The sequence below is a fragment of the Coenobita brevimanus genome, chromosome 33 (genome assembly GCF_032717465.1).
Source record: "Coenobita brevimanus isolate Jiangsu-jjx chromosome 33, ASM3271746v2, whole genome shotgun sequence".
NCBI classification, from domain to species: domain Eukaryota; kingdom Metazoa; phylum Arthropoda; class Malacostraca; order Decapoda; family Coenobitidae; genus Coenobita; species Coenobita brevimanus.
In genome coordinates, this window is record NC_136986.1 from 26,819,175 (window position 1) to 26,836,497 (window position 17,323).

Consider the following 17,323-nt stretch of genomic DNA (forward strand, 5'->3'; position numbering starts at 1 on the left):
CACTGCTTTCTTTCCCCAGTAATAACTGCATGCTCTCTTTCTCTCTCCTCTCTCCGTCTCTCCCTATACCAAGAAATTTCTTTCATTCCGCTCTTCCCCCTGTCTTTCCTTCCCTCCCTCCCTCTCCCTCCCCTTGTCTTCCCTTCTTAACATCCCCTTCCTCTTTCTTGCCCTATAAATTAACCTGTTTTCTTCCCAGCCTTAATCTCTAATTACTCTCCGCAAATTTCTCTGTTTCTCTCCCTACCTTTTTACTTGAATGTTACATTCGTTCTACTCAGCCTCAATGCTTTCGTCTTTTCCTGCTTTCTTCCTTCTCCCTGTTACCTTGCCTCCTTTTCTAATTTTTCTCATTATCGTTCTCAGTATTCCGTTCCGCAGCTCTCTTTCTCACTTTCTCCTTTTGTCATCCCTATTTCTGTGTTTGCTCCATTCCCATTTTCTCTCAGCTGTTTCCCCTTTTGTCTCTACTTCTCTGTCTCCCGGTCTTTCTATTCACATCTCCCTTATCTCTTTCCCTTTCACACTGCTTGTATCTCATTTCACCTCTTACTGTCTCTTCTTCTCATTCTTTGTCTCTTCTTGCTCTCGTTGTTCTCTCCTTGCCTCTCCCCTTCTTATTTTCTCCATAACTGTCCTCTTATTTCTCATTTTTCCACTCGCTCTCCCTCTCCGCCTGTCGATCCCTGTCTTTTAACTCTCTGTCTGTCTGTCTGTCTGTCTCTGTCTCTGTCTGTCTGTCTGTCTGTCTGTCTCTCTCTCTCTCTCTCTCTCTCTCTCTCTCTCTCTCTCACACACACACACACACACACACACACACACACACACACACACACACACACACACACACACAGTGTAGTAAACCTTTTCCTAACTTGGTTTATGATATATACTGTACTATTCCTTTATTAGTTTGGATACGTAATTAGAGAGGTGCTTAAAGTATAGAAACCCCTTGGCTGAATCGGTAGAGAGGCGGCCTGCAGTCCTAATGGACCCAGGATCGAATCCCGGCTGGGGCAGGGCACAGTTTAAGGATTTGAATTTCCTAAAAGCAGTTCCTGATCTACCAGATGACCCGCAATGTCGCAAAAATACCCCCGCTGATACCAATACACCAGTCCTGTATGAGACAGCCCTAGCATGTATTCAATATGGATGGTGAGTGTTAGCGCCGAAGTGGTGACATGTGGAGGTGTAGGAGGACTACTGGGCCTTGGAATAGGTCACTGCCCCCAAGAAATAGGCCCTGAAGCCTTTGCCCAGAGTCGGACACACAAAAAAAAAAAAAAAAAAAAGTTGGCTGTGAGCGAGAGTATGGAGGGTACCGTGTGGGGTTATGGGGTCGGAGGGAAAAGCGAGGGGGTTGGGTGGGAGTGTGGGACTATGAGGAAGGGAGGAGGACAGGATACCTCTCCATCGAGCAGTGTTACAAACATCTTAGTCCACGGAAAAGGAAACTAACTTATTCCGACGTCTGTACATTGGACTACCTCATCGGATCTGAGTCAGCAGTCTGTAAGGCTTTTGCACGTGGACATCTTGCAGCTTTGCTCCTTGACCTAGAAAAGGCATATGATACGACATGGTACCATGGCATTCTGAATTAACATAACAATTTGGGGCTGCATGGCCACCTGCCATTGTTCCTTAGTGACTTCTAGATGAACTGCAGGTTTCATGTCCGTGTACTCTCCTCACTCTGTCCTACGAGTTCAAGTGGAAGGTGTACCACAGAGGAGTGTGCTAAGTGTTCCTTTACTTGCTGTTGCCATCAATGGCGTACTTGATTCCCTGCCACAGAGGGTGTCTTCTTCATTTTCTGTGGATAATCTAGTGATATGGTTTCCTGGTTCCTAGATGTGTGCTCTTAAAAGCAGGATGCAGCCGGTGCTGGAAAGAGTCACCAGCTGGTCAACCGGAGAGATTTCAGCTTTTCTTCAAGCATGAGTGTGGCATTCCACTTTTATGGATTAAAGGGGCTGGCGCCTCCTACAGTGCATGGAGAAGACTAAGTTTCTAGGCTTAACGTTTGACTGTCAGGTTACTTAAATTTTACGTTTGAAACTTCTCTGAGTGTCATGTATGCAAGCAATGAATCTGTTGAAGGTACTGTATATCTCACACCTCGTGGGGTGCTGATCAGAGTACACTCCTTCACTTTTATCAAGCCTTAGTGGGATCTAAACTTGCCCATGAATGCGAGGTGTAGCCTCCTCTACTGTTCCGCAGCTTAGTGTCCTTAGTCCTTTGCATCATCCAGTTTTGTGTCTTGCCACTGGTGCTTTCAGATCCTACCGAATTCCAAGGTTGTGGAGACTGATGTTCCTTCTTTATATCTGTGGCACTAGTCGCTTATCATTCGCTGCTGGAATCGTGTAAGATATATTCCAGAGTCATTTACTGCTGTTTGTGTATCATGGCAGTAATTTTTTAAGTTTCTCCTCCTCACACTCCACATTCCTTTGGGTACAAGGTCAGACACATTATGGGTGATTTAGGTCTCTCTGCATAGCCTGTCTGCCCCACTTGGCAACAAAGAAATGCACCATGGTACCTTCCCAAGGTATAGGTGTGCAGGGATTTATAGGATACTAAATCTTCTCTCTCTTCTCTGGCACTTCATCAGCCATCAGCTATTTCTGGAACATTTGTCCATTCACAGAGGCACCCCTCCTTGTATATAAAGGTGGTTCCAAGTCACACACCAATTGTTTCTGATCCTCGCACTCCACATTCCTTTGTGTACTGGGTCAGACCGATTATGGGAGATTTAAGTTTCTCTGCAGTGTGTCTGCCCTGTCCGGCTCCCAAAAATCGCTCCATGGTGCCTTCCTGTGGTGCAGGTGTCCATGGATTCTGAGGTTACGAAGTCTTCTGCCTCTTCTTGGGCTCTCCATCAGCTGTTTAGGGCCACTCGTGATTCACAGAGAAATCGTGTTTATATATACAGATGGTTCAGAATCAGACACTGGTGTTGGGTCTGGGGTGAAATTCTCAGATTTTGTAAGGGTAGGAATTCTTCTAAATTCCACTCTTTTATCATCAGAATTTTTTTCAGCTCATCCCCTGTCCTTGCCTTTCTCGAGTAAGGCAAGAGTTCATGAGCATGTCGGTGATGAGGCCAATGAGATGGCACATACATTACCAATTCTGCTTCTCGATGACCCCTGCCAACTATCCCCTTCCTGCTTCCGATATCACACCATACTTGAAGTATGATTCTTATTTGCTTGCAGAGCCTGTGGGATGCTGTTGTTAATAATAAAATAAGGGATGTTTTTCAGAGGGTGGTAGAGCCGACGGTTCTCCCCTCCATGTCTTAGCGATTGGAGGTGGCTGTTGCCCAGCTTTGCATTGGGCACTCATGGCTTAGTCATGGGTTCCTAATGTGTGGTGGGGCTCAACCGTACTGTGATGATTGCCTTGCTCCCCTTACTGTCTGTCACATGCTAGTACTATGTCTGAGTCTGGGGGACCTGCAGCGGAGGTTTCTCCATAGGCATAGCAAGACAGACGGTGCCTACTCTCTGTCCTTCATACTTGGAGGAGCCTCTGGCTATCTGATATTTTTTTCTTAACCCTTTAACCGCGGGCATGTCGGAAGCGTGCCATGCCCGTTCCGCGGGGATAATCGTGCTCCAACTGACTTTTTACAAATAATTGCCAAAAATCAGTTATTAGTCCTAGAATCTTATAATTATATATGCTTATGGCACATACATGCAGCTTTCTCCTGGGATGTTTGTTGAGCCTTCGTCGACTACCGTAGGACTTGTGGAGACTTCTGTTGGGTAACGAAGTCTCCTCCTTACACTTCGCAACACCTCGTAATATGATTACCACTGCCTGATATTATCACTAGAAACACTATTCTATGACTTTCAAGTAGTCTGGAATCCATATTGCAAAAAAAAAAAAAAAATGTGAAAGCAATGTAAATTACAAGTGCGTACGAGCTTTCCACCCACGCTCATTCCCCGCTGGTATTCTGTCATATATTATTCATAAACACACCACACTCTATATTCCTGGTACTTTATTACACTTATTTATAAATATACAATATTTATCCATAAGTTTCCTTGTACTAGTAGTTTATTTTCACTCCAGGAATTCACTTTCTCATTCAGTAAACTAGCATAGAGAGCGAAGCTTTCACTTTCACTGTCATTACTCCAAGTATTTATACTCATATTCTTATATTACCAATTATTTACATTTCTATTTACATTTTCTATTTTATTTACATTATTTACATTTCTATTTTATTTACACTATGTTATGCACTGTCACTTGCAGTAACTTATAAAACTATTTTCCACTGTTCAATTATATTTACATCCATTGCTTTCACTTGCTATTTATACCTTTTTTTACACATTATTTACATTTCCACTTGCACTGTTTTAGAAATACTTCAGGCTGTCGTAATCAAAGAAGCAGGGCACACAGAGGGGAACCTGGCACTCAGTGCACTGACAAGACGTGCGTTTGTGCTCAGGTGTGCGTTGGGTGGTATGTGCACACACCTGGCACCTGCGGATCACAGCCTTTGCACCAGTCTGTGCCGATCCATGTACACCCTCTGCTCAAGTCCGTCAGGAAGTCTTACAGCATGGCGCCTTGGGGATGCTGCTGTCAACCTACCATATCTCTCAAGCAGCTGCTGAACACAGGTCCTGACGAACAACCTCAGGGAGAAGGACTTAGGTGGCTTTACCTTCATCTTGTACAGGATGAAGGCGTTCAGCATCGTCATGTCAGTGAGATGCAGAAACACTTTCCTGTACCACCTAGTATTCTTCCTGAGGCAGTCGATCTCTCCAATCATCATGTCGGACTTGTCCACCAGCCGCATGCTGATAGTATAGTCAATGACAGCATCAGGTTTCATCACCAGTTAGCCTTGCCTACGGTCGACCTTCCCACTGTCTTTCAGTTCCCCTTTGTGTACGGTGGTGAGCATGTGCACGACCCTCTTATCATGCCACAGTATTGCCAGCATTTTCTCAGACATGCCAGGTGCGCGTCTCCCCTCTGTGAACTTCCTGCCTCGGGAAATTTGGGGAAGTGAGCAAGATTGCTCTTGACAGTGCTGCAGGAGCCGATGCCATGCTCTGAAAGGTATTTAGCAAGTTTCGGTGCTGTATAATAGTTGTCAGTATACATCACATGATTCCCACCAAAATACCTTTCAAGCAGCACTTTCACTACACAGCCTGAGAAGCCAAGGGGGTGTGTTTTGTCCAGATTGACAATGCTGGCTGAATAGATGACGAAGTCAAGGATGTACCCGTCTTACAGTCACACAGTACAAAGATCTTTATTCCAAACTGATGATGTTTGCTTGGAATGTACTGTACGAACCTCAGACGTCCTCTGATCAGAACCAAGGATTCATCTATGATAACATTCTGAAATGGGTAGGAGAATGACATAAATTTATCCTTCATTCTGTTCAGAATCTCCAGGATCTTCCAAAGTGGGTCAGTCTGGGAAGGTACATCGTTTTTGGTGCAGTGCAGGTTTCCCATGATGTGGCGGAACCAATCTCTGGCCATGTACTTATTGAAGGTGGGTGAGGGTAGTAAAGGGTCCAAGGACCAGTAATCTTCCAACTCATGCTTCCGTGAATGAGGCATGAGAAGCATGAGGGCGATGAACATATACAGTTCCTGCACTCCAAGCACAGTCCACTGTTGCATTTTTGCTGTACCTGCACCACTTGCAGCACGTTGTGACTTGTACCTGTTGGTCTCATCACATATGTGCTGCATGATTTCGTCATCAAGAAAGGCCAAAAGGTAGTCCACACACTCAGCATCCTCGTCAAGAGTGAAGGCGGGCTGTATCCCTGAGGAACTCTCGTCAAAGTGAAATTATTCCGGGATGAAATTGGAACCTTCCATCCACACGAAGGCGTCCAGGGTTCCCTCTCGTGGCTATGTAGGCTGGGTGAGGGTGGATGAGGGTGGCTGAGAGGCAGACTGGGATGTCTCAAGGTCACTCCGACTGACTCTAGGTTGCTATGTACCACTAGCAGCCCTTACTCTAGATACAAGTCTACTTTTACGACGAGTAAGGGATTTACCTCATCCCCTACAGCGTGCCTTCACTGTAGGTGCTGGTGGAGACTTCGATGATGAAGACTCAGGAGAAATTTCGGCTGAAGAGGTGGAAGATGTTAGTGAAGTAGGGCTGGGAGAGCGGGGAGGTGATTCACCTCGGGACTCATTGTGAGCTGGGTTACATGGGACCATTGTTCTGGGGCTTACTCGCCTCCTCTTCACTCCCATCCTAAATTCCTTCCCTTGCTGCACTAAGGGCTCGTTTCCCTTGGAGCCAGGATGAACTTGGGACACTGAAGGACTTGTACTGGGAGTTTCTGTCACCATTTCCTCCGCAGGCTCATCACACGATTCACCAGAAAGATCAAAGTCACAATCCATCATTATCATTGATAAATCAGCCAGTTCACATTCAACAGCAGGGTCACTTAGTCCTTTATCCCTACCCATATGATGTTTAGTAGTGGTTGAGGTCACAGGGCCCTTTGCAGTGGGCTCAGAAGCGACGAAAATGGAGGGGCGCAAATCAGACATGGTTTCACCTCGAAAGACGACAGTAAACTCAATGACTGTGTGTATATGGGCCTGCAAGGGTTGACAATGTCAATGTGGTGACAGCTGCTAATTTATGTGCTATGAAATGATTGGCAGAAAATCTAGACAATACATGATAAATAAAGTACTTCCAGGTGAATGTTAATATCATTTAGGCTTCTCCCTTCCTTTCTTATATATATTTTTATTATGAGAATAGGTCATATGGCATATTTCAAGGGGAAATAAGCAGGGAAAATTAGCGAACGAGTGCACGTGGGGGTGTTGCCAGGTGATAATTAGCCAATTCCAGGTGTATGGCACTATCAATTACTTTTTTTCTTTTTTATATATATTATTCTGTATAAGAATAGGGCATAGGGCACATTTCAATGGACGAAATCAGTGGAAAAATCAAGGCAGGATTTGCGTAATGCAGCGCCAATGGATGGGAGTACAGATGACATTAGCAGCACTAACTATAGCTGGACACTGGCAGTACTAGATGATACTAGCCACCACTTGAAAGCCTGGGCAAATTCAAAATAACACAGAAGCACAAAAGTGACTGCTCGCGTTATGATCCATTGTGCCTGAGCATCACGAAAGTGACGCCCTGCGGTTAAGGGGTTAAGGAAGTGAACTTCTTACACCTTTTATAGTTGACTGATATTTTACTTACATTGTTGCCATTTTTTCACCTTGATGTAGGTATCGTTTTTGTTTTACTACACGGGCTCTAATGTTTGTTCAGCACCATATACATAATTGATATAACTCATCGAAGACTTGGCATTAGTGATGACTCATTCACTACTAGGGATTTATCCGCAACTGGGTAAAAGTGCTTGGAGGTTGCAAAAAAAAGAATATGTAAGACATCATCCTTGTGAAATTAATAACTTCTTTACTACAATGATATCTTTAATAATATTGCTACCTGCAGTCATTGTTACTCAGATAAGGAGTGATTTCGTGTAAAAAAAACATTAAGCCAAAAGATTAAATTCTTTTACCCACCTGTGATATAATCCTCAGACATTTATCAATCTGAGGTGTGTAGGGGGCATCATGAGGCACTGGCCAGGCTACCGAAAGCTGTAGCAGCTTTTCCTTGCCTATATACAAGGGGGAAGTGCCATCTAGTTTAGCAAAGTTCCGGGATATTATCAGCTGCATGTTCAGAGGGGCACCAATATGAGCTCTCCTGAAATAAACACACAAAAAAAAGTATAATGTAATAATTCACCCAGACGCTTTCCCCACCTAGAAACAGCATGAGGAAGTATTATAAGGATGGAATATTCGATACTGGGAAAATAATGCATAGCATGCCCAACAGAATGGGCTACATAATCATTCGTACATCATTCAGTCCTTTGGAATCCTGATGCCTCGCCACTTGCCAAACCATCTACACGATTTTGTTCCTTCAGTTCAGCTGCTGAATTGCTTTTCAATTGACTGTTAATAATAAAAAGTTAAAAAAAAGGGGGGGGACACATTCATTATTATTAAACAACTTCATATCCTTCACGCGAATGAACCACTCCAGCGAGTAAGGACATAAATAATGGTTCATTTAGGATCATACCAGGAAATATTTATTCAGCTGTGAGAAATATGGACAATGAAAGGATTAAACAATGGCTGTGCAACATATCACTTGTCTTTTCTTTTTAAATTCTTCCTTTTCAAACTCTCTTGTAATTCCTTTTCTTGGAGGATGGATTTCCTATTTAGTTCTACTTAAGGTCAGGTCACTGTTTTCAGCCTGATAAGAAAGGATTATTGAAGCCTGTATCTGGCTTTTCATCCTCAAAAGGTTTTTAATATAAACGTGTGGGGATAGTAAGATGATAACATAAAATATATAGTGAACAGATGTAGTATGAAAACTAACCTGAACTGTTGCGATTTAGTTCACGGTTTCTTAGTTTAAAATTTCTGTAACTATACCACCGATTATTTTAGTGCAAAGAGAATAAATTCATTGTAAACACATTGTATTTTCTCTCTGTAAAGCCTGACAGTACTCTAAGTTCACTGTAAATGACAGACTTAGTTCATATAACAGGGATCGCTGTTCAAATAGCCAATATGAACCATATTATCATTGGCTAAGGGAGTTGCTTAACATCTTTTCTTAAGCGATTTATTATGCTTATTACGCCTTGCTGTTATACTTGGTGATACATAAATCCTTCAATCATCGCCACTCTGCATAAATAACGTACAAAAGGATATTAACCAGCCACATCCAAAAATAAATCACTACGGATGAGGTGCTACGGAGCTTTCTTACCCAACAAGAATACGCGCCTGTGTCTCAGAGGGACATATTGCTTTGGGGAACAGACTAAACCTAAAACAAGTACTTTTTCGTCATTCTGGAAAATTGTATCAGTGTGTTTACCTGCATTTTTTTTTAACTCGGAACATTATGTTAAAGTTTTGGAGATTCACAGTCGTAGGCAAAAATGTATTTATAATTGCTGTGAAAAATTACAAAAGAAGAGAAAAAGAACTTCATAGTTTTTGCTCAATTATAGTTATAATTTGTGTTCCTCCAGCTTTATTTGTTCTCAAACTGTTGCCATGACTCTTTGTGAGGTCATAAATCCCGGAAAAATTATCACCATTCAGAATTATAGTTTGTCTTCTCTCGATAATAGGTAATTATTTTAAGTAATTACGTCACATGGAAGTACTGCTATAAATGGTCGAGAATAAATACAGTCGACAAAAGCACTAACGAGACCCCTACATTCTACCGTTACCTTCAGTCCGGTGATATTTGACTTTTCATCCATGCTATCTCCAAGCAATGTCATTCAGGTCTGGAGAGATTTTCCAAACAGGTGAGGACGGATCAGACATCCGTTTACCCCTTCATGACAAGAGATCTGCCTAAAGAAGAACAATGTCGTCTGAGGAAACATGAATAAATGAAATAAATGCATTCGAGGGCCGAATGTTAATCGCCTGCCAAAATATGTCGTTGGATTAGAGACAAATTACCTATAAAATAAAGCTGAAGAAAATTAAAAAAACTCTACGGAATTCAGTCACCGCGCTTCGCAAAAAGCCCATCCATATTAACCCGAGACGTCCCGTCGACGTATGGGTACGTTGCAACATTTAGCATTTGCTAGTCCCATCGATGTACTGGTACGTTTTGCAATTGCAAGGTCCCTAATTTGCACAATTTTCACTTTTTGTGCGTGATTTTTCGTACGTATACACGGGACACTTTCCTCTATTCCTCTACAAGATGCCAAGCGGGGACAATGCCTTACACCGCATAACCTCCCCCCCCCGCACGCCATTGTCTTGGCAATTCACCTGTTACCAGTGACCTGGCCAAGAAAGACATTCAGGGCCAGAGTGATTCCCCAATCGATGACAATGTGGAGGACAAAGTTTACATAGCATTAGAGGAAGAAACATTCAGAAATGATGATCAGGTAATGTGGCAAAAGAAGGTCAGGAATGGAGATGAGATAGTGAGTGAAACAATGCTTATCATGCCTATATTACTGTTTGAAAAACCAATATACTCTCATACTACATATAAATTCGTACAAAATAAATAAATAAATACCATTTAGGAGTGGTGTGGAATAGTTATCCTCCCATAGAACTCGTTTTCTTTGCAGCCAGCCTGATAGAAAACTCTGTAAGGTAAGGAGGTACTCCTACCTGTATCGAATATTTTAAACCTCAGGTGAGCGATTTCTCTATAAATTTTTGATGTTTCTCATCAAAAGCGGAGGTTTTAGCAAAAAAAATTTTTTCCAAAAATGGTCGGGACTGGGGGGTGTCGGAGGTGCGAAAGTGGTCGGGACATGACGGGTTAAAGTACATAAGTAGGCTGACTCATATCATCCATCAATCAATTGCCCCACATGGAGAAACTCATGCAGAAACCTTTGATATTTCTAAAACAGTGTGCCACCGTTCTGTGCTACCCAAACTCCCTTGCTATGGACTAACATCTTTTGTTCCTCTGATTTCCTCATATCTTGGCAATAGATATGTAAAAGTAGATGATGTATATTCAAATGTCCCTCAATGACCAACGGCGTGCCACAAGGATATGTTCTGGCTCGAACCTTATTCCTAATTCATATTAATGATCTCTTATCTGTCACTCAGAATCAATTCATTCATATGTAGATGACTCAACACTTCACAGTTCATTCACACTTAAACACCCATTCACAGAGTTTAATATCTCTAACTCACAACTTAGCACAACCATCTCCATAAATCAAGACTTCTCTAGGATCACTGAATGGGGACAAAATAATCTTCTCATTTAATGCTAGTAAAACCCAGTATATACAATTTACTAATAGACAGATATTGCCAGATTCCTATGTTATCTTCAGTGCTACTAATATTCCTATCTCCAAAAGTATTGAAGTTTTCGGTGTTTCACTTAACAGTGCCCTCAGCTGGACCTCTCACATCAGATCACTTACTAAGACAGCCTCCGAGAAACTTGGATTATTGTACAGAGTTCGTAGCTTCTTCACTGACGAGCAGTTAGCTATAGGTTATGAGAGCCATGTGCGCTCACAGCTGGAGTATTGTTCACCCTTGTGTAATGGATGGGGACAGGTTGATCTATAACAACTAGAGAAAATTCGGAACAAAACTGTGAGAATTATTAATAACCTTGATATTACAAATAAACTTCCTTCCCTACAGGTAAGAAGGAATATTGTCTCCCTTCCATTATTTTACAGATATTTTTATGGCAAATGCTCAGACGAAGTTGCATCCATTATGCCACCTCTCCATGCCTTTTCCTGTGCTACACAGGCATCTGGTAACGCTCAAGACTGGAATGTCACACTGCCATATTGCAGAACTTCCACCTATCAGAAATTTTTTATTCCCTGAACTGCATCTCTTTGCAACTCGCTTCCCCAGAGTTGGTTCCCCCCAAACTTCAACCTTCAGCTGTTCAAGCCCAACTGATACAGTTTTTTAAAATGAATCAAGGACATCAGATATCTGGTGTATGGATTTTTTTTAAATTTGGTTTTCCTTCCTCTGTTCTGTTATATATATATATATATATATATATATATATATATATATATATATATATATGAAATGCGTGGGTTACAAAATAGTGCCCCCGAAAACAAGGTGAGAGAAGAACAGCATAGTGACCCCAGAAACGCACCGACACCCCTACCAAGACCCCACAGAGTAGCTGCATCCACACTAGGGGATCCCATGCGACAACGGCATAAGGCAGCCCAGGCCGTGCACCCTTATAACACCCAACCATCGCACCGCCACCCTAGCAGGAGGAGGACACTACCTTTGGGGAGTGGACTGCCGGACCAGCCCGGGGTGGAGCTGATATCTCAGTTCCTGACAGCGCCCCTCTGGAGACAGCCTACTGCCGCTCCCACCTTCGTCAGTCAGCCAAGCGTCACACTGAAGGTGTTTCCCTCGAGACGGCCCACTGCCGCTCTTCTCTTCTGCCCAAGGAGACGGCCTACTGCCACTCCTCCCTCCTGCCGAAGGAGATGGCCTACTGCCACTCTGAAGGTGCTGACCCCGAGACGGCCTACTGCCGCTCTGAAGGTCCTGCCCCTGAGATGGCTGATTGCCACTCCTCCCTCCTGCCGAAGGAGACAGCCTACTGCCGTTCTGAAGGTGCTGCCCCTGAGACGGCCGATTGCCGCTCCTCCCTCCTGCCAAAGGAGACGGTCTACTGCCACCCTGAAGGTGCTGCCCCTGAGACGGCCGATTGTTGCTCCTCCCTCCTGCCGAAGGAGATGGCCTACTGCCGCTCTGAAGGTGCTGTCCCTGAGATGGCCGATTGCCGCTCCTCCCTCCTGCCGAAGGAGACGGCCTACTGCCTCTCTGAAGGTGCTGCCTCTACTGCTGCTCCCACCTTTGCCAGACGGCCAATTGCTGCTCCGAAAGCACTGCCCCTGAGACGGCCTACTGCCACTTCACCCTCCTGCAGAAGGAGACGGCCTACTGCCGCTCCAGAGGTGACCAGAGGTGCGCTGACTCCCCCACACAGGCCCCGGCCAATTGTCGGGGCTTGGCGCCCTTTGGTTGCACCACTGGGCAGCCACGGCCAATTGCCGGGCCCCACGGCCACAAGGAGGTATTGTCATCGCCCCTGTGTGAGGCAGGCGCCCTGCTCCCCAGCACCAGAGAGCCCCCGCAAGGCCTAACGGCTTCCCCTGGCCTCCGGTCTCTACGCCTGGCCCTAGAGAAGACCCACCTGGTGGACCCTAGTTCAGGTCAGTGCCGCAGCCCCTCCTTGACGGCACCCCCTGACTTTGGGGACCACAGTCCTCAGTCCTTCCAGGCCCTCCCCAGGACACCCGTGCGCGACCTCTCCACGCCCAAGGGGCGGCGTAAGACCTCCACCTCCGGCCGAAACCTGAACCAGAGATTCCTGGACCTGTTCGGCCCCAGCCCTGAGGGCCACACCCCTAAACCTAGCCCGGAGACTGCGGGCTCCGGTGCCACCTGCAGCCCTGGACACGAGAGGACGCCCCTGTGAGCCGTCCCGTGCCCTCTCGGCATGCCCTCCCTTGGCGGTGCCCCTAGTCCAGCGGAATAGTAACCGGCGTGTCTCCCCGCTGCCTGCTCTACATGAGTGAATTATGTTAAGTGTGGTGTTGCCCCAGAACTAGTGAAATGAAATTATGCTAAGTGTGACATTGCCCTAGAAACAGGTTACAGTGATACAGTGACTTAATATATGTCAAATATCGGGCCAGTGAAATCACAGGTGGATGAGTAAGAACGAGTACAGTGAGTGAGTTCTGAGGAATCCGACTCACCAGTGATGCCTTTGTAGAAAACCAATAAGACTCTTCCCCTGAGGAATCCTCCGCAGTGAAAATATACCCATGTCCCTTGTTACCAGAAAATAGTAAAGAAAGTGTGAATAATATCCTCCCGTTTATATTACCATAAACACAGTGAATATCCAGTGTCCCTCCACTCCTTCGCTTCCTAGAGGATCTCCTCCCAACAGCTAGCATAAACGTAAACGAGAGATAGAGTCAAATGTCAAACCCCTTTTGCTATCAGATGATACTAAGTATGAACTAATAATACCTACCCTCTCCCAATAATACTATAACTCTGTTCTGGTCCGTCACGAGTCTTTCCCCCTTCCCCCCCGCTGTGAGTCTCTCTTCCCGCGCTCGCATGCACGCCTGTGTTCCCTGTATACCTGTACACTAGAATTACTTTATTGACAACAATATTGGTTAAGCCAGTATCCTGCAAGATACTAATATCCTAGTTAAAGTTTTGTTTATATGTCATATATTGTGTTGTAATATCTGCTGCTTTTGTCCTGTGTCTGACTGTGGTAATACATGTAAAGGTTATTGCCTGAAGTTTTTGTGTCCTGCCTCTTTTTCATTGCACTAAGCTCCGGTCTCAAAAGAGGACCCCGCTACACGTTAGGTGCTTTAGGACTGAGGAGTCGGGCTTTTTTCACCTAGCATTAAAATATATATATATATATATATATATATATATATATATATATATATATATATATATATATATATATATATATATATATATATATATATATATATATATATATATATATATATATATATATATATATATATATATATATATATATATATATATATATTTATATGAAAGTATCACTGTAAGTAAAACCAACTCACTTCATCTTCAGAGCTGCGTTGAGTCCGTCTGTAACAAGTCCCCCGACCACCATGCTCCCAAGTTCTCTATAGGCATTTGATTCAGAGTTTAAAAAGAACTTCTTGTATGAACCATCAAAATTTTCCAATGTCACCCTGTAATATGTACAAATAAAACTTATTTAATTAGTATTACAACAAAGGAACCTAGAATAACGCAGCACCAAACAGTAACTTCAAGATACATTTAGTAATATTTTTTTTTTAACTTTAAAACTGGCCTAAAACTGCCATATTTGCTTCTCGAATGATAACTTCTGACAATAAATTAAAACAAGATATGATGCTAGTCACGAAGAAGTGCTATGGAAAGAAAGAGAGATGTAGTATTGTCTCTTCCTGCCGCTGTTTCGAGAAATAAACTACAAATAGAAAAAAAAAAACTGGTGCAAGTTAAATTGAAAGAGCTACTGTGTTTTTATTTGGCCTTTCTCTATACCGATTATTACAGCACATTCCTTGCATTTATCCTGTTGTAGTATAGGAATAATAAAAATAAAGTTACACAACTGTCTGAATATTCGATAAACAAAGAACTGACTGATTTCCAAAGTGCTACTCGATGTGCGGATCCAGTCCATGTACTAAGGCAGACAGTAGAGGAAACTTAAGCAAAAGACTGTACGGCAGTGATGTGTCTGGAGAACAATGCATGAGGAAGTGAATAAGGCTACTGGAGTGGTGAATAAGGCTACTGGAGTGGTGAATAAGGCTACTGGAGTGGTGAATAAGGCTACTGGAGTGGTGAATAAGGCTACTGGAGTGGTGAATAAGGCTACTGGAGTGGTGAATAAGGCTACTGGAGTGGTGAATAAGGCTACTGGAGTGGTGAATAAGGCTACTGGAGTGGTGAATAAGGCTACTGGAGTGGTGAATAAGGCTACTGGAGTGGTGAATAAGGCTACTGGAGTGGTGAATAAGGCTACTGGAGTGGTGAATAAGGCTACTGGAGTGGTGAATAAGGCTACTGGAGTGGTGAATAAGGCTACTGGAGTGGTGAATAAGGCTACTGGAGTGGTGAATAAGGCTACTGGAGTGGTGAATAAGGCTACTGGAGTGGTGAATAAGGCTACTGGAGTGGTGAATAAGGCTACTGGAGTGGTGAATAAGGCTACTGGAGTGGTGAATAAGGCTACTGGAGTGGTGAATAAGGCTACTGGAGTGGTGAATAAGGCTACTGGAGTGGTGAATAAGGCTACTGGAGTGGTGAATAAGGCTACTGGAGTGGTGAATAAGGCTACTGGAGTGGTGAATAAGGCTACTGGAGTGGTGAATAAGGCTACTGGAGTGGTGAATAAGGCTACTGGAGTGGTGAATAAGGCTACTGGAGTGGTGAATAAGGCTACTGGAGTGGTGAATAAGGCTACTGGAGTGGTGAATAAGGCTACTGGAGTGGTGAATAAGGCTACTGGAGTGGTGAATAAGGCTACTGGAGTGGTGAATAAGGCTACTGGAGTGGTGAATAAGGCTACTGGAGTGGTGAATAAGGCTACTGGAGTGGTGAGTACAAAAGTAGAGAAAAATAGAAAAAAGTAAAGTCGGAGATAAATATTGAGGGATGGAATACTTCAAGTATGGTTATGTGGATGATGTATTACGTGGTACTTGAGAACACCATTTGTTAATTCCTGCAGTGTTGCCCTGCTTTTGAACAATCAGGTCTGAACGTATCGAAGGATTTGAATAAAATACCAGCTGCTGGGTGAAAACTGACTCACTGTGTGATGTGTTGGTTAACGGTGGGAAAAATAGAACTCCTGAGATTTTAAGTACTTGGATGCAGTGATAGAGGAGAGATAAATAACCCAAGGGCCCAATGTTAACTAACATTTCAGTTTCATCCAGCACCTTTGCATCCAAACATTTGTTCTTCGATGTCTCACCTGTCAACTACTTTGACCAGCTCCTCAACTGTCTCTGGTCTGGGTGGCAGCCTTGGGAGGGTGAGGGAAGCGATGAGGCTGGCGCGATATGCTGTGCCCACCACCACACCAAAGAACAACCAAGTGCCAATGAGGATGTGATTGGACTGCCTGGTTGAGAGGCGTCCGTACAGTCCTTGGCCCAACAGGGTGCCCACAGACTCCAGCACCACCGACCCAGTACTCAGCACTCCATGCCACATTTGCCACGTTTTTCTCCTTGTAATCTGTAAAACATAGATATCCAGTGATATACATGTACAACGATATGACTGTGTAGTTGTTGCTTTATTGTGTTATAGAGACGAGCAGTAATGATTCGGACCGTGGAGTGGTTTTGATAATACGAACCATGAAAGAAAGTGCACCTCCGCACATCTGCTACCGTCAGGAAGATACACAATTCTAATAAGGTCATTCGCGCCATTTTTTGCGGAGCTGTTTGGTATGTCCAGTTTCGTAAAGTACATTTGATCTTTTTCTGCTTTTCCTAATGAAGTTTTTCGGCTACATACAGCATGCTCTAAAATGGTGAAAATGTCATGGAATAGTCAGATATTGGTTATAGTGAAGGTATGATGTACTATTCATTTTTTTATAGTTCATCTGATTAGGAATGGCTAAAGTTCTTTCTTCATTGAAAAAGGCAGACCAAAATCAAACTGTATGAAAGCAGAATTAATTAACAATCCCATGCGGTTTCAAGAAATCAACAGGTATATAGTACTCTACCACCTACATGACAGTGGTGGCTGTAGTGGAGGCTCGGGTTCGAAGTAACAATCTGAGCGCATTCTTTACCCATCTATACCATAAATAGATATTCCAGCAAAGTCTTTAAGGATATGTTGTATAAAAACAGCAATATGTTTTCGTTAATTTCTTATTGCATGAATCTAACATCATGCAAGAAGAGCCATTGTACTTATAGCTGTAAAACGAAACTAATATTTTTCCATTATATTTCTTTATCGCTCACTCTGATTTTCACCTGTGAGTTTCATGTTAAAGACTCACTTGAACCTATCGTCTGGAGTTAACTGGAAAAGAT

General features: G+C 43.5%; 1 protein-coding gene across 1 annotated transcript in view; it reads right to left on the reverse strand.

The window, feature by feature from the left end:
• LOC145395837 (ionotropic receptor 93a-like) overlaps positions 1–17,323 on the reverse strand; it is an 83,693-nt gene that overhangs the window by 34,351 nt on the left and 32,019 nt on the right. Inside the window, exons 4-6 of the mRNA XM_080269368.1 lie at positions 16,234–16,499; positions 14,312–14,446; positions 7,626–7,812 (exon numbers count right to left, since the gene is read on the reverse strand). Of these exons, the coding sequence (XP_080125494.1) occupies positions 7,626–7,812; positions 14,312–14,446; positions 16,234–16,499 (588 nt within the window). The remainder of the gene's footprint in view (positions 1–7,625; positions 7,813–14,311; positions 14,447–16,233; positions 16,500–17,323) is intronic.